General features: G+C 38.2%; 1 protein-coding gene across 2 annotated transcripts in view; it reads left to right on the top strand.

Moving 5' to 3' along the window:
- Window positions 1-23,710, top strand: part of STMND1 (stathmin domain containing 1) — a 37,279-nt gene extending 13,569 nt beyond the window's left edge. Inside the window, exons 2-6 of one of the 2 annotated variants that reach the window (XM_060190888.1) lie at window positions 2,544-2,709; window positions 9,276-9,427; window positions 21,785-21,916; window positions 22,481-22,679; window positions 23,579-23,710. In XM_060190888.1, the coding sequence (XP_060046871.1) occupies window positions 2,544-2,709; window positions 9,276-9,427; window positions 21,785-21,916; window positions 22,481-22,679; window positions 23,579-23,592 (663 nt within the window). In that variant the 3' untranslated portion in view covers window positions 23,593-23,710. Of the gene's footprint in view, window positions 1-2,543; window positions 2,710-9,275; window positions 9,428-21,784; window positions 21,917-22,480; window positions 23,447-23,578 lie in introns of those variants that run through there. The other variant, XM_007539273.2, reaches the window with a different exon arrangement.
- Window positions 23,711-24,108: the final 398 nt, after the last annotated feature.

The raw sequence follows: 24,108 nt of genomic DNA, 5'->3' as shown, positions 1-24,108 counted from the left end.
AATAAGAAAGAAAAGAAAATTCTTTGGTACTTGGGCTGCTTGAATTTTTTAAATTTATTTATTTATAAAATGGAGACACTGACAAGAACATAGGATAAGAGGGGGTACAATTTCCCCCACCAGAGCTCTGTATCCCCTCCCCTCCCCTGATAGCTTTCCCACTCTTTAAACCTCTGGGAGTATGAACCCAGGGACATTATGGGGTGAAGAAGGTGGAAGGTCTGGTTTCTGTAATTGCTTTCCTGCTGAACATGGGTGTTGGCAGGTCGATCCATACTCCCAGTCTCTCTCTCTCCCTCTCCCTCTCCCTCCCCCCCCCCCCCCCCCCCCCTCTCTCTCTCTCTCTCTCTCTCTCTCTCTCTCTCTCTCTCTCTCTCTCGGCAGGGCTCTGAGGAAGTTGAGATCTAGGAAACATTGGTGGGGTCATCTGTCCAGAGAAATTCTGCTGGCATCATGGTAGCATCTGGAACCTGGTGGCTGAAAAGAGTTAACATAAAAAGCCATAAAAGTTGTTGATTAATTATAAACTTAAAGGCTGGAATACTGCATATGAAGGTTTGGAGTCTCCATTTTTGGAAGTAGTAGTTCTATTTTAGGCAAACACTAGAAGAAGAAGGTGTATTCCAAAGGGCCCATGGGCTGCTTGAAATTTTGCTGGTTTTGCACCTACTCAATTCCATCTCTGGTGATGGTAGATTTGTTTGTTTATTTGTTTGTTTGTTTTAGATGGAGATAAGAAGTGGGAAGAAGGAACAAATACCACTACACTGGTTAACTACTCACTAAACTTTCCCTTTGGCATACTGCTCCATGTGGTGGTAGGGGGCCCAAACCTTGGTCCTACTGTGTAGTAAAATATATGCTTTACTGAATGAGCCATCTCCTGACCAAAGATATAACATGTTTTATCTATTAATCAGTTGACCTCCTTCCAGATATTATGGATAATAGTTCTGGACATTTATGTGCAAGTTTTTTTTTTATGTGATATATGTTTTTACTTTGGGTATATTCCCAGGAGTGGAATTTTTGGTAATATGATAAATCTAAATTTAACTTTTCAAGGAGCTCTCAAACTGTTTGCTAAAGTGATCGGTACTTTTTATCTTTTTTATACTGTGTTTTTATATTATATTAGGATGCATACACAGATACTAAGTAGATGTACCACAAGGAATTTGCTTGTATAGTTATGGAGATTGACTTGACACATTCAGAATCCACACAGTAGAGATCTCTGTCAGAAAGGGCAGGCTGCATTTGAAGGTATAGTCCACAAGAGAATTTTCTTTTACTCTGGGAAGTGTCAATCCTACTTTTTTTTTTTAAAGGATTTCTTTATTTATGAGAGAGGCAGAGAACTATTACATAATAATGGCAATTATTTGGTGCCAGGGTGTGAATTTAGGACCTAGTGCTTACAAATCCTGCAACACTTCACTCCCACACCATGGAACTATTTTTATGTTAATTTTTCCAGAAAGAAGGTGAGCTACAGGAAGGGAGTGCAAGACAAAGAGAAAAGGACAAGACACCATAGCAGTGTTCCATTGTTTGTGAGGCTTCCATTGTGTGGTGTTTCCACCTGATGAGCTCTACTCTTCAGGCCTTCAATTAATTAGATGAGATTATGGAATATAATCTCTCTTACTGAAAGTCCACTCACTGATCATGCTAATTGCACCTACTAAATACCTCCACACTATCACCCGAATTTTTGTGTGATTGAATAACTGTCTTAGCCTAAAATTCCCTTTGATATATATATAAAAAAAAAATCATCACTTCTTTCTGGATTACCCAGTTATTTTTCAAAAAATTTATTTTCTCATTAGCAAAAAGAAGAATGTATTTTCAGTAAAAATACTTTTGCATTCTGCAGTATCTTCACTTTTTCATATTTGGTGATAGTGAACTTACTTGTTTTCATAATCTCCAGAATATGGGGCATAGTACCTGAAAGAGCCTGTTATATATTATGTATTTATTTATTTCATATAAATATTATATTTTCTGTTGCTGATTTTAAAAAATGTAGGTTCAGTGACTTAAGACAACACAACTTTATTCTCTCATACTTCTGGAGGTCAGAAGTTCAAAATCAATTCTACTGGGTCAAAGTCAAAATACTGTCAGAGCTGATTCTTTTCCAAGAATCTAAGGACAGAACATTTAACTAGCAAATTGAGCTGCATTCTGTATGTCCCTTGGTCAGTGGACCTTCCTCCACTTTTGTTATCTCCCTGTAGCAGCTTCAGTATGTTCTTGATTTCAACTTGCTTCACCAGCTCCACTTCTGTAATTAAATTGTCCTCTGCTTCCCTCTTCCTGGGATACTATTGGGCCCACCTGAATGGTCCAGAATCATCTCCACATGCTAAGGTTGTTTGATTTACATCTGTAAATTCCCTTTTGTCATGGAAGATTGCTATTACAACTCACCAGTGATAGACATTCATAAAACAGACCTTGCCATATTGTTTTCATTTCCCCAACAACCAATCTCTAGGAAATCTCTCACAAAGTTGTTCCCTTTTTTGCAGGCTGATGTGACACATTCCACGCAAAGCTACAGACCGGAGATTGAAGTCAAAGATACTTCAGGTAGTTCCCAAAGCCTGGAAAATCAAGACCAGCTAGGAAGCTTACCAGGTACCATTCCTGAAAGCTCTCCCTCTCATAGAGAAAGGAAAGAAAGAGCAAATTCAGGTAAAACTTCTGCTTGTGTTGATCTCCATGAAGTACTAATTCTCAGAATATATTTCACAATTAATCTTTGGTCACCTTTTTTCTAAACACAATTTTATAATCCAGGCCGTGTTCTAAATGGTAAGGCATCTATCTCTGCGATACCAGCTCTCTCTAGGCTTGGACCTTCATTTTATGAGTGAATAATGCTATCACTTTTTATTTAACGCTAAGGTATCAAATCTTATTTTTTCTTTGACTGAGAGTTATTTTTCTAAAATTTCTTTACTGGGGAATTAATGGTTTACAGTCAACAGTAAAATAAAATAAAATAGTTTATAAATGTGTAACATTTCTCAGTTTTCCACATAACAATTTCAAACCCCACTGTCCTCTGTCTTCCAGAAGCTGAACCCTCCCCCATACCCCCAGAGTCTTTCACTTTGGTGCAATACACCAAGAGAGTTCTCATTTATGGAAGTGGCACAGAATTTGGTTAGATTTCATTTAAGCTCCCACTATGTTAACAGCTTTCTAAAGGAAAACGATGACATTTGAAAAGTAAATAAATGTCCAGAGGTGGTTCACACAGTAGAGAGCACATGCTAAAATACACGAGGACCAGATTTGAGACATCCTTCCCACCACCACCACATGGGAATGACTGCAGGGGAAGAACTTCATTGGCACTGGAGGAGTGTCTCTCCTTTTATTCCATTTCTCTCTCTGTCTCTCTCTCCCCCCCTCCCTCTCTCTCTCCCCCTCTCCCTCCCCCCTCCCCCTCTTCCCTCCCCCTCCTCCCTCCCCCTCCCCCTCTTCCCTCCCCCTCCTCCCTCCCCCCTCCCCCTCCTCCCTTCCCCCTCCCCCTCCCCCTCCCCCTCTCCCTCCCCTGCTCTTCCTCCCCCCTCCCCCTCTCCCTCCCCCTCTCCCTCCCCCTTTCCCTCTCCCTCTCCCTCTGTTTCTCATCCTCCATAAAAGAAGAAAAATAGTAATGGCTGCCAGAAGCAATGGAGTTGTGCAGGCACTGAGCTCCTATGATATCCTTGGTGGCAAAAAAAAAAAAAAAAGGAAATTAAATTTATATCTTCCCCTGCAAATAGCAACACACAACAAGTCAACCAAGACTCTTTAAAAAAAACACACAAATAAAGTGAGTGTGACCTGGTGTTCTTTTTAGAAATTGTGGTTTTGTTTTCTGTGACGTGTCTTTGTTAGACAAGAGTTACCCTTGAGTGATGCTTTAAGAGCTGTTCTTTATGTTTTATCAGTTTTTGCCACAAATGGAACCAATCTCAAAGAAAAGTAGTCTGCCTTAAATGGGAAAAGGCTTTTAAAAATTTTTTTTATATATTTTTATTTTCCCTTTTGTTGCCCTTGTTGTTTTGGGAAAGGCTTTTATTGCATTTCTTATTTCTGTAGTTTCTTCCAGAGGTATATATGTTAGAGTTAGAAAAATATATAGATTAATAAATGAGAGATCTTTCTTGAAATTTTCTTTGAGGCACTCTATGATACATTTGAGATTTGGCCTCATCTTGTGACTTGCCCTTATTGTGTGATTTGGTACAGATGTGACCTCTCAGAATGGGGTGGGATGGGGGACCACAGTGGGATTGGGGAGGGGCGGTCAGCATGCAGAGCAGAAGCAGCCCCTTTCTATGTATTGGGCCAGCAAATGTTTTTTTTTTTTTCCTCCCTGATAAATCTGATGATAAGAATTACCTGTAGATAGTGAAACAAGTATTCAGCGTCTCTACTTTACTAGACTACAGCTTGTCCAACAAGGGGACAAGGGATACCTGTAAATAGACAATCCTGCTGGCTGTATGTAGTTCTTACAAGTAGTATTATGGAGGGTGGATAACAGGTAGGCAGGACGGTGCTGAGAGACCACCTTGGGGCAAGAAGAAAGTAGCAGCACAGATGGTCTCTAAATATACTGTAAATTAGTTTTCAGGGAACATCTTACCACAGAATGAATGAGAATCACTGTCCTGAGCTTTATATTCACTTTATGCCCGGTTTCCTCTTTATCTCTGCACCTCCTGCTCTTCCTGCACCTCTAGCTCTGTTTGCTTCAAATGTTGAATTTCACAGCAACATTTCCCATCTTTCCTTTACTAAGTAATTTCATAGTGAAGTTGCAAAATGCAAAGAACAATTATAGTCTTTCACCCACATTCCTAAAATGTTAACATTGTACCACATTCACATTATCACCTTCACTCCCTCCTATGCTTAAGCACCCCTCCATTTCTCCTATACACACAAATAGTTTTCTGAAAGTAAGTTACAAACATCATACTTTGGGGGTTGGGCGGTAGCACAGTGGGTTAAGCGCACATGGCTCAAAGCACAAAAACTGGCATAAGGATCCCGGTTTAAGCCCCAGGCTCCCCACCCGCAGTGGGGTCACTTCACAGGCAGTGAAGCAAATTTGCAGGTGTCTATCTTTCTCTCCCCCCTCTCTGTTTTCCCCTCCTCTCTCAATTTTTCTCTGTCCTATCCAACAACAATAACAACAACAATAATAATAACCGCAACAATGATACAACTAGGGTAACATGAAAAAAAATTTTTAAAAGAAATACTTTATCCTTAAAGGCTCCAATATATAATTTGTAAAAATAAGGTCACTCTGCAAATGACATAAACAGCATCACTGTATGGTGTAGTACTGTTACCTCCTGTACAAACTATATTCAAACTTTGTCTGTTGCTTCATTATATCCTTTATAAATGAATTTCTGATTCAAGATCTAATATAGGATCAATATTTAATTTAGCTGCCATGTGGTTTTAATCTCCTTTAAATTGGAATAATTTTTATAACCTTGATATATTTGGAGATGCCATTTTACTTTGTATAAATACATCTTATCATTTGGAGCTTGTCTGATATTTCCCATGTTTCTTTGTACAACTTTACTTTTTATACCTACACTTAAGAAGAATTCTTAACCTGCATGATAAAATATTAACAAACACATTTAGGGGCCAGGTGGTGGTGCACCTGGTTAAGTGCACACATTACAGTGCACAAGGACACAGGTTCAAGTCCCTGGCCCTTGCACCTGCAGCGAGAAAGCTTCATAAGTGGTGAATTAGGGCTGGAGGTGTCTCTCTGTCTCTCTCCTTTTCTACCTCTCCCCACCCCCTCTCAATTTCTCTCTGTCTCTGTCCAATAATAAATAAATAAAAATTTTTTAAAAACATGTTCAGTACATAGAAAACAAAACAGTGTGCTCTGTATGATGCCAAACTTAGAAGAATAAAATCATACATGCTAATAATTTATGGTAAGAATGCAGGATGTTTTTTTTTTTTACTCTCTTGATTTTCCACAATCATAAACATAAAGTCGTTTTTACACTTTCCCCTGTATTCACATGCCAAGAAATCATGAGAATTAGTTGAAATAACTGACATGGTCCAAGGAACTCTGTGTTGTTTATCTACTATAAATGCCAAGTCAAATACTTTGGTGGTAAAACACTAGATCAACATGATTAAAATCACTTTATTATGTCAATGACAGATGTCAGTGATGACTTCCTTGATGGAAACATTCTGAGATGTCGGGTCACCTATAAAATGGATCAGGTCCAGTGGAAGCAAATTGCATGACATGTTTGGGAAGACAGTGAGGTCGTAAAATCAAATAGATTTAGATTTAAATTCTACTTAATTCTCTCACTGCTCATGTCACCCTGAACAAGTTAATCAGTCTGTCTCATTCACATCAGTTTATTTTAAAATTAGGATAAAAACACTTCCCTCATTGGTATTTGAATGATACGTTTTAACATACTCAGGCCCTTAAGTGTTCAGTAATCAGCAATGTTATTATTTTGACCTTCTAGGTAAGTTCACCATCTGACAAAACAAATCAGTCTAATTCCTTGGCAAGGACCCACCTCTAAATTTTTACTGAAATTTTCATTGTTGTTTCAAATTTCTAGTTTACCTACCTGGATGACACATTTTACCAGTGTCCAAAAATATAGAGAGCACTTTTAAATGAAAATCAGTTTGGTGCTAGTAATGTAGCTCAGTGATCGAAGGAAAGTTTAACAAGATATAAGGCCCTGAGTCTCATCCCCAGAGTGGAAGGGGTGGGGGGACTTACCTTAATTCAAGCACATGCATTGATAGAAAATATAGGGAGCGGAGACAGTATAATGGTTATGCAGAGAGACTCTCATGCCTGAGGCTTTCCCAAATTCAGTCCCATGCACCACAAACCTGAGCTGAGCAGTGCTCTGGTAAAAATAAATAAATAAATAAAATGTAGCACTGAAAGGACAGTGAGATTGCTGGGAACTTTTTGAAGTTACTTGCAGTGGTTCAAGAAAATCTCATACCAAAAAGATTGATATTCTTTTTTTGTTATTTAATGTTTATTGGGGCGTTAATATTTTACAGTCAACAGTAAATACAATAATTTGTACATGCATAAAATTTCCCAGTTTTCACATAACAATACAACCCCCAATGGGTCCTTTGTCATCATGTTTCAGGACTTGAACCCCCTCCCCCTACCGTGTGTGTGTGTGTGTGTGTGTGTGTTTCTATATTCTCACAGAAAGTTCATGAAAATTATCTTGTTAAGCAATGAGGTTAGAAATTTCTACAGGGGGTCGGGCAGTAGCACAGCGGGTTAAGTGCACGTGGGCGAAGCACAAGAACCAGGGTAAGGATCTGGGTTCGTGCCCCTGGACCGCCACCTGCAGAGGAGTCACTTCACAGACAGTGAAGCAGGTCTGGAGGTGTCTATCTTTCTCTCCCCTCTCTGTCTTCCCCTCCTCTCTCCATTTCTCTCTGTCCTATCAGACAACGACGACATCAATAACAACAACAATAATTACTACAATAATAAAACAACAAGGGCAACAAAAGGGGAAAAAAATAAAATTCTATAAAAATTTTCCCCTTGGGAGAACAGTCTGGAGAAATCTCAGAAATTTAGAAATGGACTTACCCTTTGACCTGGCAATTCCTTTCCTGGGGATATATCCAAAGGAAATAAAGACACGCATCCAAAAAGATTTGTGTATAACTACATTCACACTACCACAATGTGTAATAAATAGCCCAACTTAGAAGCAACCTACGTGTCCAACAACACAAAAGGGGCTAAGAAACTTGTGGTATATATACATGACAGAAAATGCCTCAGCTATTAAAAATGATGTAATCACCTTCCTTACCTCATCTTAGATGGAACTTGAAGGAATCATGCTAAGTAAGATAAACTAGAAAGAAAAGTATGAATTCAGGATGATGTTACTCTGGCAGAACTTAAGAAATAAGAACAGAAAAAGGAAACAGTAAAACTTGTACTGATTTGGTGTATTACGCCAAAGCAAAGGATTCTGGGGAAAGGGGACAGGGTGAGGGGCAGGGGAGACTTTCAGTACTGGGACATGACAATGGAAAAGGACCTAAGTTGGGGGTGGGAGTGTTTTGAAGACACTTATGGCAAAATGAGGAATTACATCCAGGTGTCACCAAACTCTACTGTAAACCATTAATCTCCTGATTAAAAAAAAATAATAAAATTATATATATATCAAAGATTCCATGCCCTCAGCAGAATAGACTTGGATACTGCAAGGACTTCTTGATGAATACAAAATATGAGTTGATTTTGGGTGGGGGTAGATAACATAATGGTTATGCAAAGAAGCTCCTCAATCATGTTTGAGGCTCCTAAATCCCAGGTTCAATTTCCCATCCCACCTAAATCCCAGGTTCAATTCCCCATCCCACCTAAATCACAGGTTCAATTCCCCATCCCACCTAAATCACAGGTTCAATTCCCCATCCCACCATAAACCAGAGAGCTGAGCAGTGCTCTTGATTAAAAAAAAAAAAAAAAAAAAAAAAGCTTATTTTTGAACACATAAATTTTCTAATATTATGAGGTAAAATAAATGTTTGCTTATTTATAAAACAGAGTGAATTGTAATGAGAAGTCTCCCAGTTTAGAATCTAAGCTTATGCTTAGAATCACTAAGGATTTAGTCAATATCAACAAATTCTAATTCTGATTTGGTTCAAAGGCTCTTTTTGCAAAAAGACATACTTTTGCTCATGTTAATTTAGCAGATGGAGCACTTATAAACTCAAGGTTGTTGAACTGGCAGTCTCTTGGCAACATCACAGTTGTTTATCCTTTGTATTCAAAGCATAGAAACCAGACTGTTTGCAACTCATAAGAGCCACTGGAAGAATAACATGTTCTTAGCTGTGGTCTAGCTTCATAACTAGTACAGTTGTATCCAAATGTGTAAGTGTTGTTACAACAAAAAAGTAGTACATAGCAGCACATAAAAGATTTTTCGTTATGCTAACATGTAATCTGCTAAGTAAATACTATATTATTTTGATACGTATCTTCTGTAAAAAGCACTAAGCATTTGGACTTCAAAGATTTACAAAGATTTATAATAGAAACATACTTAGGAAAGAGGACTGAACTAAGATTTAATTAAGTAACATGACTTACTAGAAATCCATTTAGTATTTAATTGATAAAATCTTCATGCTTAAAATTCCCTTTCTTTTTTCTTTTTCTCTGAAAGAACTAGTGACCAATGGATTAGCTCATAAACCTCAACCCCTAGAGAATCGAGAACGACAGAAATCATCAGATATCCTGGAGGAATTAATCATTCAAGGAATAATACAAAGTCACAGCAAAATATTTAAAAATGGAGAATCATATGATGTCATGGCAAGTAATTTATAATTAACACTAGATTATAGTTTAAAAAGTAATGGAATTTGATTGGAGGTATTATTTCAAATATCCTAGAATCACAACACAGATAAGCACTTATCTAACTTAATATTTTTGTCATAAATTTCCTTATCCCCTTCTGTACTTCATTTTTCTCTGGATTCAGGAATTGACATAATTTTAATCAATAATGAAGTTAATAAACTTACCTTGAGTTTTACTAAATTTTCCTTAATGTGAGCAATAGTTTTATTCTGATTTTAACTGGTTAAAAGTGTAAAGTTTTTAATTTTATTTATGTATTTTATCTTATTTTATTTTTATTATTGTCATGACTTCGGCATTTGAGGCTGACTTTTTTTATATAGAAAGAGAGACGGAGCGATGCCAGAAGAGGTGGGGAGGAGATACCACAACACAGAAGCATTCTTTAATGTGGTTAGGCTGAACTTAAACTGGGTTGTATATATATAGTAAAGCAGGTACATTATCCATTATTATTGCTTGAATAAAAGCAATTTCCTTCTCTACATTTAGCAAAAGTCTGAGAATTTATGAGTAAAAGCCAAAGTGGCACTTTCTTTTGGAAAGTATTTGGAGAAAAGAGATTGCCAAACCCTATGAATGAAATTACCTAGTGGCCAATAATGAGATGATGTAGGAGGAAAGGTAAAAAGAAAGTTGTATCACAGGAAAAAATGATGTCAGCATAATAGCAAGTTTTACATGTATAATGTTACCATGATAACAAGGCATTTTGGAGCGTGTTGTTTGAAAGTTCTACACGATAGTGGGGCTTTAACATGAAGAGGAGAGGAGGCAGTATCTTCTAGTTGTAGGTAAATCTCAGGGGAGAGGGCTATCAGAAAAAAAAAAGTTATGTCAAAAAGAGATAGGAGAGGAACATGGAAAAATATCAGAAATGCTCAGTAGCTAAGCAATGCCTTCTTAAGAAAATGCTGTAGAATTAAATGAGATGCTAAAGCTGATAACAACGACATTAAAACATTTTTCAGTGCCAGAGATGAATATGTTCAGTCACAGACCTTGAAAGAGGGTATTGTGAAAACAGTATATCTATTAAAAAATTAAGATGCTGAATTTGCCTCAATAGCATCATTCAAAAAGCCCAAATTTTCATATTATACAGAAATGGAATAGTCGTCAAAAGCATTGTTTGTATGCACCCAAAAAGATTAAATGTGCTAGGACTGCAAAAATAGACAAGAAAAGCACAGGTCTTTTCTTTCCTTCTTTCCTTCCTTTCTTGCCTTCTTTTTTCTCCTTTCTTTCTCTCCCTCCTCCCTTCCTTTTTTTTTTGTTTTTGTTTTTACTTTGGAATTGACTTAGACTAGTCTTGCAATAGGCCAGAATGCCACCACACAGCCTGGTTTTATTGTATTTTATTGCCTGGCGCAGTGAGCCTAGCTGCACACTATGCCTGGTACTCTTTAACTTGACTATACATTAGAAATACTTAGGACGATTTCAAAACTCCTAGTTTCTGCGCCCTAGCATGAGCTCGTTTGAAAGCTCTAAACCCCTCTTAAACTGATAACCACTGCCCTGAAGTTTACATAAATGGTATACCTAAATCTCTCAGGTTCATTAGAAAGCTGAGAAAGGTACAAGCATTCAAAACTGAAATTCCTCATTCACGGTGAAAGAGATTTCTTAAATATTCCTGGAAATAAATAGGATCTAGGACTAAGCTAGCGTCCAAGAAGCTTATGGGAAAAAGGAGTGTAGCTGAAAACAAATGTATCAAACACCATTTGGTGTTTGGGAAAACTATAAGGCTAGTGTAAAAAAAAAAAAGAAAATTAATTTTGAAAGGCTGAAAAGGGAATCATCTTTAAAATCAAAGTAGTATAGCTAGTTAATCCTTTATCTAATTAATTTTTTGGGGAAAAACAGACTTGATAAAATTTACTAGTAAACGGAATCAAGGAAAACAAAAAGGATGGTTAGAAAAGGGATGTTCACATAGCATTTGCTACAGTGTGGTTCAGTTCAATATGTAAACACTAGTTCCTTACTGCTGAAAAGTTATTTTAAATAATACATTATAGGACACAGAGTCACTGATCTGAGAATACACAAGGAATAAAATATCTTATGTAGACTAATAGTCTACCTGAACACAAGGAAATTCTACTAATTTCATAGATTATTTCATTATTTTATGTCATCATAAAGTTTCATCAATTCACCTTCACACTTCTATGTGTGTAAAAGAATCACCAGGACTGCTGAAATTCTATTATTCTCTCACAATCTCTAATAATCACTATAATTTTCAGTCTGAGCTTTTTTTTTAACAATTTGTTTTATTTATTTATTTATTTATTTTCTACATGTGAGTGAAACCACTGAGCAATTCTCTTTTGCTTATTTCTTTTTTTTTTTAAGATTTTATTTTTTATTTATGAGAAAGATAGGAGGAGAGTGAAAGAACCAGACATCACTCTGGCACATGTGCTGCCAGGGATCTAACTCAGGACCTCATGCTTGAGAGTCCAAGGCCCTGTCACTGCGCCACCTCCCGGACCACTCTTTTGCTTATTTCTTTCACTTAACATAATATATCTCTTTTGTCCCGAAAGGCAGACTCATATATTTTTTTAATTTTTTTTTTATAAAATGGAAATATTAACAAGACCGTAGGATAAGAGGGGTACAACTCCACACAGTTCCCACCACCAGAACTCCATATCCAGTCCCCTCCCTTGATAGCTTCCTTATTCTTTCTCCCTCTGGGAGTATGGTCCCAGGATCATTGTGGGGTGCAGAAGATGGAAGGTCTGGCTTCTATAATTGCTTCCTGGCTGAACAAGGGTATTGGCAGGTCGATCCATACTCCCAGCCTGTCTCTGTCTTTCCCTAGGGAGGAAGGGCTCTGGGGAGGCGGGGCTCCAAGACACATTGGTGGGGTTGTCTGCCCAGGGAAGTCTGGTTGGCATCATGGTAGCACCTGAAACCTGGTGGCTGAAAAGGAGTTAAGATATAAAGCAGAACAAACTGTTGATTACTCATGAACCTAAAGGCTGGAATATTACAGATGAAGATTTGGAGTCTCCGTTTTGGAAAAATCGAATAGGTCTATTTTAGGTGTATTTCAAGGGGGTCATGACTTTACTAGTTTTTTCCTGAGTGTGATATCAGAAATGCAGGTGGACCCAGGTTATTGTCTGGGGAGATGGTGTCATAGTTGGAAAAAGGACTAGAAAGCTGCATCAGAGAAGAGAGTATTTCCCAGATATGGGAATTAATTTGATCTGGAGCCCATATTCAACACAGGAGCCTATGTGACCTCTGCATCCCTGTAGGTCTGAGCTTGCATTCTGTGGTCACAGGTAGGAACAGTCTAGGCTGCACTAATTTCAGGACCCATCTTCCTTGGGTAGTAGGTAATATATGTTATCCAACCTCCTTTCAAAGAATGGAACTTTCCCTACCATTGCTGATCCACATTGAGGGCAAGCTTCATATTTTTTAATCACAGATTGGTATTCCCTTTAGTATAGCTCATTCCACGGTCTCTTTATTCAGTCATCTGTCATTGAGCATTTAGGTTGACTCTGTTTGAGCTACTGTGAGTAATATTGTTATTACAAACAGAATTATAGACATTCTATCATATTTGTATTTTCACATCCTTTAGATAAACAGGAGTACTATTGCAGGATCACATAGTATTTCCTTTTTTATTAGTTTTTTAATAATTATTAACAAGATTGTGGGGTAAAAGGGGTACAGTTCCAGACAATTCCCACCACCAGAGTTCCATATCACATCCCCTCCATTGGAAGCATCCAATTCTTTATCCCTATTGGGGGTATGGACCAAAGATCTTTATGGGGTGCAGAAGGTGGAAGATCTGGCTTCTTTAATTGCTTCTCCACTGGCCATGGGAGTTGACAAGTCAATCCACAACCCCAGCCTGCTTCTCTTTCTCTAGTGGGGTAGGGCTCTGGGGAGGTAGGGCTTCAGGATACATTGTTGAGGTCTTCTGCCCAGGGAAATCAGGTTGGCATCACAGTAACATCTGCAACTTGGTGGCTGAAAACATTAAGATATAAAGCAAAACAAATTATTTAATAATCACTAATAAAGGTAAAAATATAACAGATGAGATTTGTGGTCTTTGTGTTGGAAGAAGCCAGGAAGTCTATTCTGAGTCTAATTTTTGCCCGAGTCCCACAGATAACATGCAGGTAGGCTAAAAGTATTCTCTGGGAAGCTGATGTCAGAGTTCAGAATAGGTCTAGAAAGCTGGATCAGGGCAAAGAGGAGCTCCCAAATATGGGGAAAATATATAAATAACATTAAATGTAAACCCCATCGATCAGACCTAGGCCCCATGTCTATTCATATTTAGTACAGTAGCCTGCACAACTTCTGCATCCATCCCTGCAGGTCTGAGCTCACATTCTAATATTCATAGCTAGGAACATTCTAGGCTGCACTCATTTCAGGACCAGTCTTCCTCAAGTTGCAGAGTATGTTGACCCAGCCTCTCTTCAGAGAGTAGGGCAGTTTCTACCATTGTTGTTCTACATTGAGGGCAAGGTCCTGTAGAGTCCCACAAGATGGTCCACGATGCTGTTCCTGATGGAGATGACCAGTGATGGTGGAGAGAGGGATCTGTTACAGGTCTAGACCAATCATATCTATGTGGGAATCCCGGGATTCCTTGATTAGGGCTCCGGATGATGGGTTGGCCTGGTAGTGACCAAAAGGGCCATTATTTATTTATTCCTTTGTTTATTTATTTTTAAGAATCTTCATACTGTTTTCCATAGATACTGCAAAATTCACATTTTAATAAGAGTATGAGACTTCTTTTCTTTTTTTTCCCCTACATTCACACCAACACTTATTGCTGCCACTACAAGGGAATTTTAGACATAGCCTCTCCACTTTTTAACCAGGTAATTATTTTTAATTCAGTTGCCATTTAGAGTAAAGTCTAACAAAGTGTACTAGAAAGGCCCTCCGTTTACCTTATCAATCATGGGAATCCTCTGTGAGTCAATTATCTCCCTAGAAAGGCATTCAGTTTCTGTAAGGACCATATCCCCCTTGTATTTTTGTTTGTTTTGTTTTGAATTGTTTTGTTTTTTATCCTTCGGTGTTGACAAATGCTAACAGAAATTTCAGAGTGCCCTCTGGATAGCTCACATTCAAGCAGATTCATAATAAGAGATGCTTATATTCTTCCAGAGTTTATGTAATAAACTTTAAGAAGCTGATACCAGATTAAGTGAATTTGTGTATTTTAAAACATTCTGACAGGATTTCAGTACCAGCATTGTGTGTGTTGATTTGATATACACATGTGTATGGACTGGTATAAATCTCTTTAGAGAGAGATAATAGCCTACCATTTGTCCACATAGAAACTGCCCACTTCAGGTACCTTTGTGTCCAAATTCCCTTCTCCTTACTTTTTTGGTGCACTATCTCCCTGCATACAACTGAAGTCTTTATTGAGAACATCTGTTTTTGTTCAAAGTTTATTCCCTTTTTTCGGTACTTGGTAACGTTCAGTACAGTTAGGAAGTTTGTTCACATTTGTTAGGCCTCAGAGGAGGTTTTTTTTTAAAGGGGAAGTTGACTGGGTAAAGATTAAAGCCAGTTAACACTGAATGACCTTCCCCAGGAGGTCCAGCAGTGACAGCCTGAATGAATAGCTCTTCTGCAGAAAACTTTGCCCTTGTGTATGCACATGATAAGGGAACATAGCCAAAGTAGGTTCATTTGTAGGTCAATAGTTAATTAGGGAAACTCTGAGGAATACAAAGTGGATATAAGAAGTAATATACTAACAAGACAGGTTGACTAGAGACAAGACCCAAATCATCACACCATTGTTGGGTTGATGATATTCTTAAAGAAAATAATTGTGTTAGTAATTTCTACTGGCTTTCAAGTTGACCTTTATAGAGATTTTAGCCATACATCTATCTAATATTAATTAGATCTTTGTTATCTTAAAAAATTGTTGATAAAATCAAACTCCAAAAAATCTGGTAGTAAAGACTACAGATATCTTTCCTCACCTTTCACTACTTTTACTTAAGACTTTTACTTTTACTTTTACTTTTACTCAAGAAAGGACAAGGACTGCACAGGTCAGATTAATTTCTGCATTGGAAAAAAAAAAAAAAAAAAGAAGTATGTGGTTCCCTAGTCTTTTGGGGCTAAGGTCATGGGAAGAGTCTACCCAAATTGGAAAATCCAACCTGTGTCAGAACTTGTCACAGTTCTCTTCTATTTACTCTAGGGAAGGAGAAGATGGGATTGAGAGGCTCTGGTGTCCTTATGATGGTGAAAAAGAACCTAGGTTGAGGAGGGAGTATCTTGCAAACACCCATTATGGAGAGAGGAGAGATTGTACCTAGTGTCAACAACTATGCTGTAAACCATTAGCCCCCTAATGGTGTCCACCTGATTGAGTGCACACACTACCATGCATAAGGACCGGAGAGGAAAGTTTCACAGGCAGTGAAATGTTGTAGGTCTCTCTCTCTCTCTCCCTTCCCTCCCTCTAAATTTTGCTCTCAATTGAAAAACAAACAAACAAAAACCCAAACAAACAAAAGCACCAGAAACCTAATGGAGACTTTCTTGCTAGATCTTAGACTACTGTTTTATTTTCTTTTAGCCTTCTGTGAGTGAACTTTAATATAAAGAAAAAGAACTGTTTTCATACTAATTTCACAGTATCTCTTAGTTGAGCTCCATAGCAAATATGTCCCTTTTTCAGCAGATGGCTTTTGCCAGCAGAAAATTCAAGAGGCAATTGTCTTAAAAAATAAAATATGGATGGGGAGTGGGGGTGGGGGGGTGGGGGTACTTGTTTTGACAAACATCACAGTTTTGAGTTAGTGAACAGCTTTTCACCACATAAAACTGTCTGAAAAATAGCTGAGCCAAAACTTTAATAAATGTTTTCACTTTAAAAGACTTTCCAAGAACCAAAGCTCTTACAGCTGAAGAAAAAAAAAAACAACCAACTAGTTCTCCCCTCAGTCTCTGTCTTTACAATTAGAAAAAGTGAGTCCAAAAAGAATGAACCAATGGATAATATTAATGAACCAGGGGAGAAAACCCAGGTCTCCTGCCTGCTGACCCTAACAAGTCTGATTATCTTTCATAATAGCCATGGTGGTGATTTTATGTACTGTCATTTGAAAAGTTATTATTATCACTAGATGGAAAATAATGACAAATTTACTGAATGACTAATATATTCCTCTTTAGAAAGAAAGGAAGGAAGGGAGAGAGAGAGAGAGAGAGAGAGGTCAGGCGGTAGCATCGGGTTAAGCGCACATGGCACAAAGCACACAGACCAGCTTAAGAACCCTGGTTCCAGCCCCCCAGTTCCACACCTGCATGGGGTCACTTCACAAATGGCAAAGCAGATCTGCAAGTGTCCTTCTCTCCCCCTCTCTGTCTTCCCCTCCTCTCTCCATTACTTTCTGTCCTATCCAACACCAATGACATCAGTAACAACAACAACAATAATAATCACAACAATGACAAAACAACAAGGGCAACAAAAAGGGGGAAACAAGCCTCCAGGAGCAGTGGATTCGTGGTGCAGGCACTGAGTCCCAGCGATAACCCTGGAGGAAGAGAGAAAATAATATGAAATAAATCTTAACTCTCTTTTACAAATGAGAAAAGGAAGATTTAAAGAGTTTAAGATCTCATGGAAAATCACACTGCAACTGAGCCGGGACACAAACCCAGTTCATTTTGAGCTGTCATTAGGGTCTTTCTTTCATGCTAACCCTCTCCTCTCTCTCTCTCTCTCTCTCTCTCTCTCTCATTTGTGTTCTTAGTACCCATAGTCTTGTAGATTATGAGACAGGTTTGTCTGTTTTTAAATATTGCAAGGTACAAAGCATAAGGACCATTGTAAGGATCCTGGTTCGAGCCCCCGGCTCCCCACCTGGAAGGGAGTCGCTTCACAAGCAGTGAAGCAGGTCTGCAGATGTCTATCTTTCTCTCCCCCTCTCTGTCTTCCCCTCCTCTCTCCATTTCTCTGTCCTATCCAACAACAATGACATCAATAACAACAACAGTAGTAACCACAACAATAAAGAAACCAACAAGGGCAACAAAAGGGAATAAATAAATATTTTTAAAAAACAAAAAATATATATTATAAGGAATATAAATAATGCTGTTGTCTTTATTTATTTATTTATTTTTAGATAAGTTACCTAGAGCAATATTCAGTTCCTTCTATAATGATACTTCGAGTTCATTACAACCTTTCCTGGTAATAAATCTCTGTAAATTGACCTAGAGAGATGCCTATTCTAAATTAGTGGGGAAAAAAAACATGTCCCATATACATGGGACATTGTATATGGTATTGCTCCATTTATGTTTAGTTAAACATTACAGGCAGGGGCTGGCCGGTGGTGCATCTAGTGGAGTACACATGTCACCATGTTCAAGCACCCAGTCCCCACCTGCAGAGGAGAAGCTTCACGAGTGGTAAAGCTATGGTGCATGTGTGTCTCTCTTTTTCTCTCCAGTATTTTTTTTCCTTCTCTTCTCAATTACTCTTTGTCCTATCAAAGTAGAAGATGAAAAAGGAAAATGGAAAGAAAAAGATTTAAAAAAAAAAGAGAAAAACAAAAAAGAAAAGGATGGCTGCCAGGAACATTAGATTCATCATGTAGGTACTGACCTCCACAGTGACCCTGGCAGCAACTGAAAGTAACTAAAAAAAAATTTACAAGTTCATTGCACATCTATGTGTGTATAAATATATGTCCATTAAAAAAAATCTGGAAAGACACATCATTCTCTTGTTTTCACTATTTATTTGATTTTTTGAGAGACAGGAGAACCATACTTTTAGAAAACTAATTTTTTTATTGAGGGGGTTACTACTTTACAGTGGATTCATTACATATGCACTCAATTTCATTATGCATCATTCCCTCAGAGTTTTCTCCCTCCCCTCCCTCCCATTCCCTTCCCATAGTCCTTTGCTCTGGTGCCATGCACCGTGTCAGTCCATGTTTCACTTTGTGCTCTCCCTCCCCATCCCTATTTTATTAAGTCCTATTAATAAGTGAGATACTTTGAAATTTATCTTTCTCTTCTTGGCTTATCTCACTCAACATGATGTCCTTGAGTTTCATGCAAGAATATGCAGAGACAACTTTATTGTTTTTAACAGCTGAGTAGAATTCCATCATGCATATATAACACAATTTTTTAGCCACTTATCTGATGTTGGACATCTGGATTGTTTCCAGGTTCTGAAGATACAAATTGTGTTGCTGTGAACATAGGTATACATAGATCTCTTCTGATTCTGTTTCCTTTGGGTAAATCCCCAGGAGAGGAATTGCTAGATGGTAGGGTAGGTCCATTTCTAGTCTCCTGATAAGTCTCCAGATTGCTTTCCACAACAATTGAACCATTTTTCACTCCCATCAGCAGTGCAGAAGTGTCCCTTTTCCTCTACATCCTCTCCAACATCTGTCATTTCTGTCCTTTTTGATGAATGACATTCTTAGAGGTGTAAAGTTGTATCTTATTGTTGTATTTATTTGCATTCCACCGATGGTCAATGATCAGTGACTTTGAACACCTCATAAATTTGTTCATCCTCTGGATCTCTTCCTGGGTGAAATTTCTATCCATGTTCTGGCCCCATTTTCAAATTGGGTTGCCTGTTTTTTGGAGCACCATTCTTATATATGTGGCACCAAGTATAAAATCCAGGGTCTTATACATAGAAGTCTTGAGCTCTGCTGCTGAGTCATTTCCTTGACTACCCTTCAGAATGAGTCATGGTTTACTAATGAGGGAGATTAAAACCAGGTAATTTAACAGAGGACTAAAGGATTTTTTTTGTGCATCATTTTTTTCTTTTTTATTTATTTTTTCTTTTTTATTTTTTTTATTTAAGAAAGGATTAATTAACAAAACCATAGGGTAGGAGGGGTACAACTCCACACAATTCCCACCACCCAATCTCCATAACCCACCCCCTCCCTTGATAGCTTTCCCATTCTCTATCTCTCTGGGAGCATGGACCCAGGGTCATTGAGGGTTGCAGAAGGCATTTTTTATTTTTTATGACCAATATGTACCATTAAAAGTTGATATTTTAAAATAAAATACGCAGGATCAGTTTTCATTATTAACTCTTGCCAATAATTTCACTTTACTCATAACTTGAAATTATAATCAGAAAGTCATTAATAATGCCTGCAACAGTATAAAGGGTAGTTATTCACATGAAAGAGGATGACATTATTCTTCTATCATGAAAGTTCTTGTAAACGACCCACAGTAAAGCTTAGGACAGATCTGGTACACATTAAACATGAACTTTCTCCTCTATGAAACCAAAATGAAGTTAAGAACTAATCTCTGTTCCATATGACAATAGTTTGTAGCTTGAGGAATGTTATTGAAGGGCAAGCCGCCTCCCCCTTCCCCACTCCCCATCCCCCAAAATATTCAGTACTTAGCTTATCCTTAGCTCCAATACCCAAGGATGTCCAGCAGACTTTGTTTACCTTGGCATATAGACAGACATAAGGTCAGTCAAAGTCCTGTAGTCATCAAAAGAAACTGTTATCATTACCTAAAGAGAATAATAACTACTCAGTTTTAGGGTCCTCTCTAAAAATACTTTTTAATAGAGGGAAAAAAAAACCTATCTTAAGGAAAAAGCAAGCAGCTAAAGCTCTTTTGTTTTGTCATGTAACTTATATTCTCCTTTCTTCAATACTTTTTCTTTAAGGTAAACTATAAATCCACTGTTTGTCCCATTCTCCACACATAGGTAATTAACCTTGCTCTTCTCCTCCCACTAATTTGTGTGATATTAATTGATTTGCTCAAATAGCCCCCCAAAAACCAAGTTGAATGTTTTACCCTAAATTACAAATGTATTGTTCATGTGCCACCTTCTTACATTTGTTCTCAAGTTGTTTCTTTTTATTCCTCCTCCTCCTCTTCTTTTTCTTTTCACAAGTCTTCACCCAACTTTTTTATGAATTTGCAGTCTTTCATAGTTTTTGGCAGTAGCCTATCCAACCTTCCAAGTATGTAATCAATATTATCTTTAGAAAACGGTTCTGGGGCCACGTGGTGGTGCACCTGGTTGAGTGCACACATTACAGTGCACAAGGACCCAGGTTCAAGTCCCTGGTGGCCACCTGCAGGAGGAAAGCTTTGCAAGTGGTGAAGTAGTGTTGCAGGTATCTCTCTGCCTCTCACCCTCTCTATCACCCCCTTCCCTCTTGATTTTTAGCTGTTTCTATCAAGAAAGATAACGATAATAAAAATTTTAATTAATAAAAGAAAATAGTTCTGCACTAGAAATGGACCTACCAAATGACCTAGCAGTTTCTCTCCTAGGTATTTATCCAAAGAAAACAAAACAAAAAATAACCTACCTAGAGAGATCTATGTGCTCCTATATTCTTAGCAGCACAATTCGTAATAATCTAGATTTAGAAGCAACCTAAATGTCCAATGACAAGTGAGTGGTGAAGAAAGCTGTGGCATATATACACAATGGAATACTACTCAGTTGTTAAAAAATGATGAAATCTGGCTGGGCATATAGCACAGTGGTTATCCCAAATCAATCTCATAATTGAGGCTCTGAGTTCCCAGCTTCAATCCCCAGCACCACCATAAGCCAGAACTGAGCAGTGCTCTGGTTAAAAGAAAACAAACAACAACAAAAAAAAAAAAAAAAAAAAAATGATGAAGTCATCTCCTTTGCATCACCCTGAGTAGAGCTTGAAGGAATATTATTAAGTAATATAAACTAAAAAGAGAGGGATGACTACGAAATGATGTCACCCACAGGTAAAGCATAAGAATCAAGGGCAAAGTAGAACATGGGCTGGGTGTAGTATGTCACACCAAAGCAAAGAACTCTGGGGACAGGAGGGAAAAGGCATCTGGGACAGGAGTTTTGGGATCCTGATTCATGATGGCAGAAAAGGAAGTAACATTTGGGGTTAGGAGTGAGAGTGTTCTTCAAACATATATTACGGGAAGATGAGAAGTTGTATCCACAGGTCAACTGTACTGAAAATCATTAACCTCCCAATAAAGTGAGGATAAAAAATAATTTAGTTATGTATTTACAAGGACTTAGCTCTGTAGGGATTAGTTCTGTTCACACCAGCTTTCATGTTGTTGCTTTTTTAATCTGTCACTGGAAAGTTTAGTTTTTTAGTTTTTAGAACTAGTATTGTCCACTCTACATTTAGGTACCTCTTCTCCCTTTCTCCTCTGCCAATGAATGTTTCTTTCTTCATTTTGAAATATGTCTTCCTCCAGGTGAATCCAACTGAGACACCACTGAGAAAGCCACCAGCCAGACTGAAAAAACTAAAGACCAAAAAGGAACTGAAAGCTTTCACAATGAAGGACATAGAAGAGAAGATGCAGGCAGTAGAGGAGCGCAGAAAGGTACCCAGGCTTCCCCACGGGGCAATGAGCTCATGTCAGGTCTGGTCTTTCCTGTCAGTAGCCTTAAAGATAATGGTTTATATAATCTTATGCTGTATGTTTCATTCTTTTTTGTCCTTTTTGTGTTGTGAAGGAGTAAAGTAATATTTTGACATAGACTTAGTTACTGCAATTGCATCATATATCTGAAGGAAGTACAACTCAGTTCTCAGAACTAAGTATTGAGTTTTCATCAGGGAAAAAACATTACTTCATTTGGAGCTTGGAGGTGTGAGAAGGTAGAGGATAGAAACTGAGCAGAAGCCCTACAGGCCATCAAACAATTTCTGCAGTATTTATACATTTGGGCCCCATGGTTCTTTGACAGCTGCTCTGTTGGGAACCAATCTTTAGAATATTAGTGGGGCATCCTTCAACTCTCTCTCTCTCTCTCTCTCTTCCACTTATCTGAACTATTGAATAGTGAAGTAGAGAAACCCTAAAAATGTTAGTTGCAGGGAATGTTAATGAGAAATTGAGGAACACTAACCGGGTTCATTTTTATTCTTTAATGCCACTTCTCAGACTAAAGAAGAAGAGATAAGGAAAAGGCTAAGAAGTGAACGTCATCTCCCCCCAGCCCATCCCTCAGATTCAGCTGCACCAAGAGATGCTGAGGTTCCTTTTGCCAAAGAACTTGATCAATCTAACCTTCAGGAAGGAATGCCATTAAAAAGGAAAAAAAGTCAAAGTGACACAACTTACAGAAGTGACAATTATGAAGGTATCGGGGTAGTAATAGAATCAGACATGTCCTACAACAAAGCAGAAGACATGTTCTGATAAGTCATTTTATGTGAATCTCATCAAAATGCTTCCATTTTCCCAAGTTGTGACATTCTAAGTATGTTCTTCGACTGCTTGACCTCACTCACCTCACTGGGACTTCTGTCTTGGGCTTTTTACTGGTTATGTGAGATGCCTGGACTGGAAACTAGCTGAGAAAATTAAATCAAATCAGTGTGCTAGATAAAAAATAAATAAAAAAGAGATGAGGAAAGAAAACTAGACAAGTTTCATTGCTGTAAAGTTGGCATTTTTCTTCAATGTGGCTTCAAACATTATAAAGATATTTCTTTTCTTTATCACTACCTTTCAAATTACATTAATGTGCTTGTGCCAAATGAAATCCCTTTTTTTTTTTTTCTTTTTCCTTCCAGGGTTATTGCTGGGCTCGGTGCCTGCACCATGAATCCACCGCTCCTGGAGGCCATTTTTTCCCCTTTTTGTTGTAGCTTCGTTGTGGTTATTATTATTGCCATTGTTGGTGTCGTTCGTTGTTGGATAGGACAGAGAGAAATGGAGAGAGGAGGGGAAGACAGAGAGGGGGAGAGAAAGACAGACACCTGCAGACCTGCTTCACCGCCTGTGAAGCGACTCCCCTGCAGGTGGGGAGCCGGGGGCTCGAACCGGGATCCTTATGCCGGTCCTTGCGCTTTGCGCCACATGCGCTTAACCCACTGCGCCACCGCCCGACCCCTGAAATCCTTTTTTGACCCTGCCCTTTAGCTGTGTCCACTCTCTGCAAATTTTAAAATTTAGATTCTAAAATCTAGTTGCATGGATATGTATTACGTATTTTAATGACTTGGTGGTGGTAAACGTGGCTTTTTTCAAAAAAAGGAACCAGAAGATAGATTACCAAACAGAGTACAAGCCTTGCATGAAGCATGAGGGCCTAAGTTCAAGCCTCAGCACCACATGGGAGCATGATGCCCCATATACCAGGTGAAGTGCTACAGTGAGCAAAACTGTGGTGTCTCTCATTCTCTCTTTGTGTATGTGCCTTCACTTTATATAAAACAAATGATATAATATATCTGCCTGGGAGCAGTGAAATTATTCATGTATGAGATCTTAGCATCACAAAAATAAAACAAGGGGCCAGGTGGTGCCGCACCTGGTTGAGCGCACATGTTACAGTGTGAAAGGACTCAGGTTCAAGCCCCCAGTTCCCACCTGCAGGGGGAAAGCTTTGTGAGTGGTGAAGCAGAGCTGCAGGTGTCTCTCTGTCTCTCTTTCTTTCTCTCTCACTCTCTATCACCCCCTTTCCTCTCGACTTCTGGCTATCTCTATGAAACAAATAAAGGTTAAAAAAAATTTTAAGATTTAAAAATATAAGCCCTTATTCCAGAATCCAAACCTTTAAAAAT

This window comes from Erinaceus europaeus, chromosome 4 (assembly GCF_950295315.1).
Source record: "Erinaceus europaeus chromosome 4, mEriEur2.1, whole genome shotgun sequence".
Classification (NCBI taxonomy): domain Eukaryota; kingdom Metazoa; phylum Chordata; class Mammalia; order Eulipotyphla; family Erinaceidae; genus Erinaceus; species Erinaceus europaeus.
This window is presented reverse-complemented; position numbering and strand designations above follow the sequence as displayed.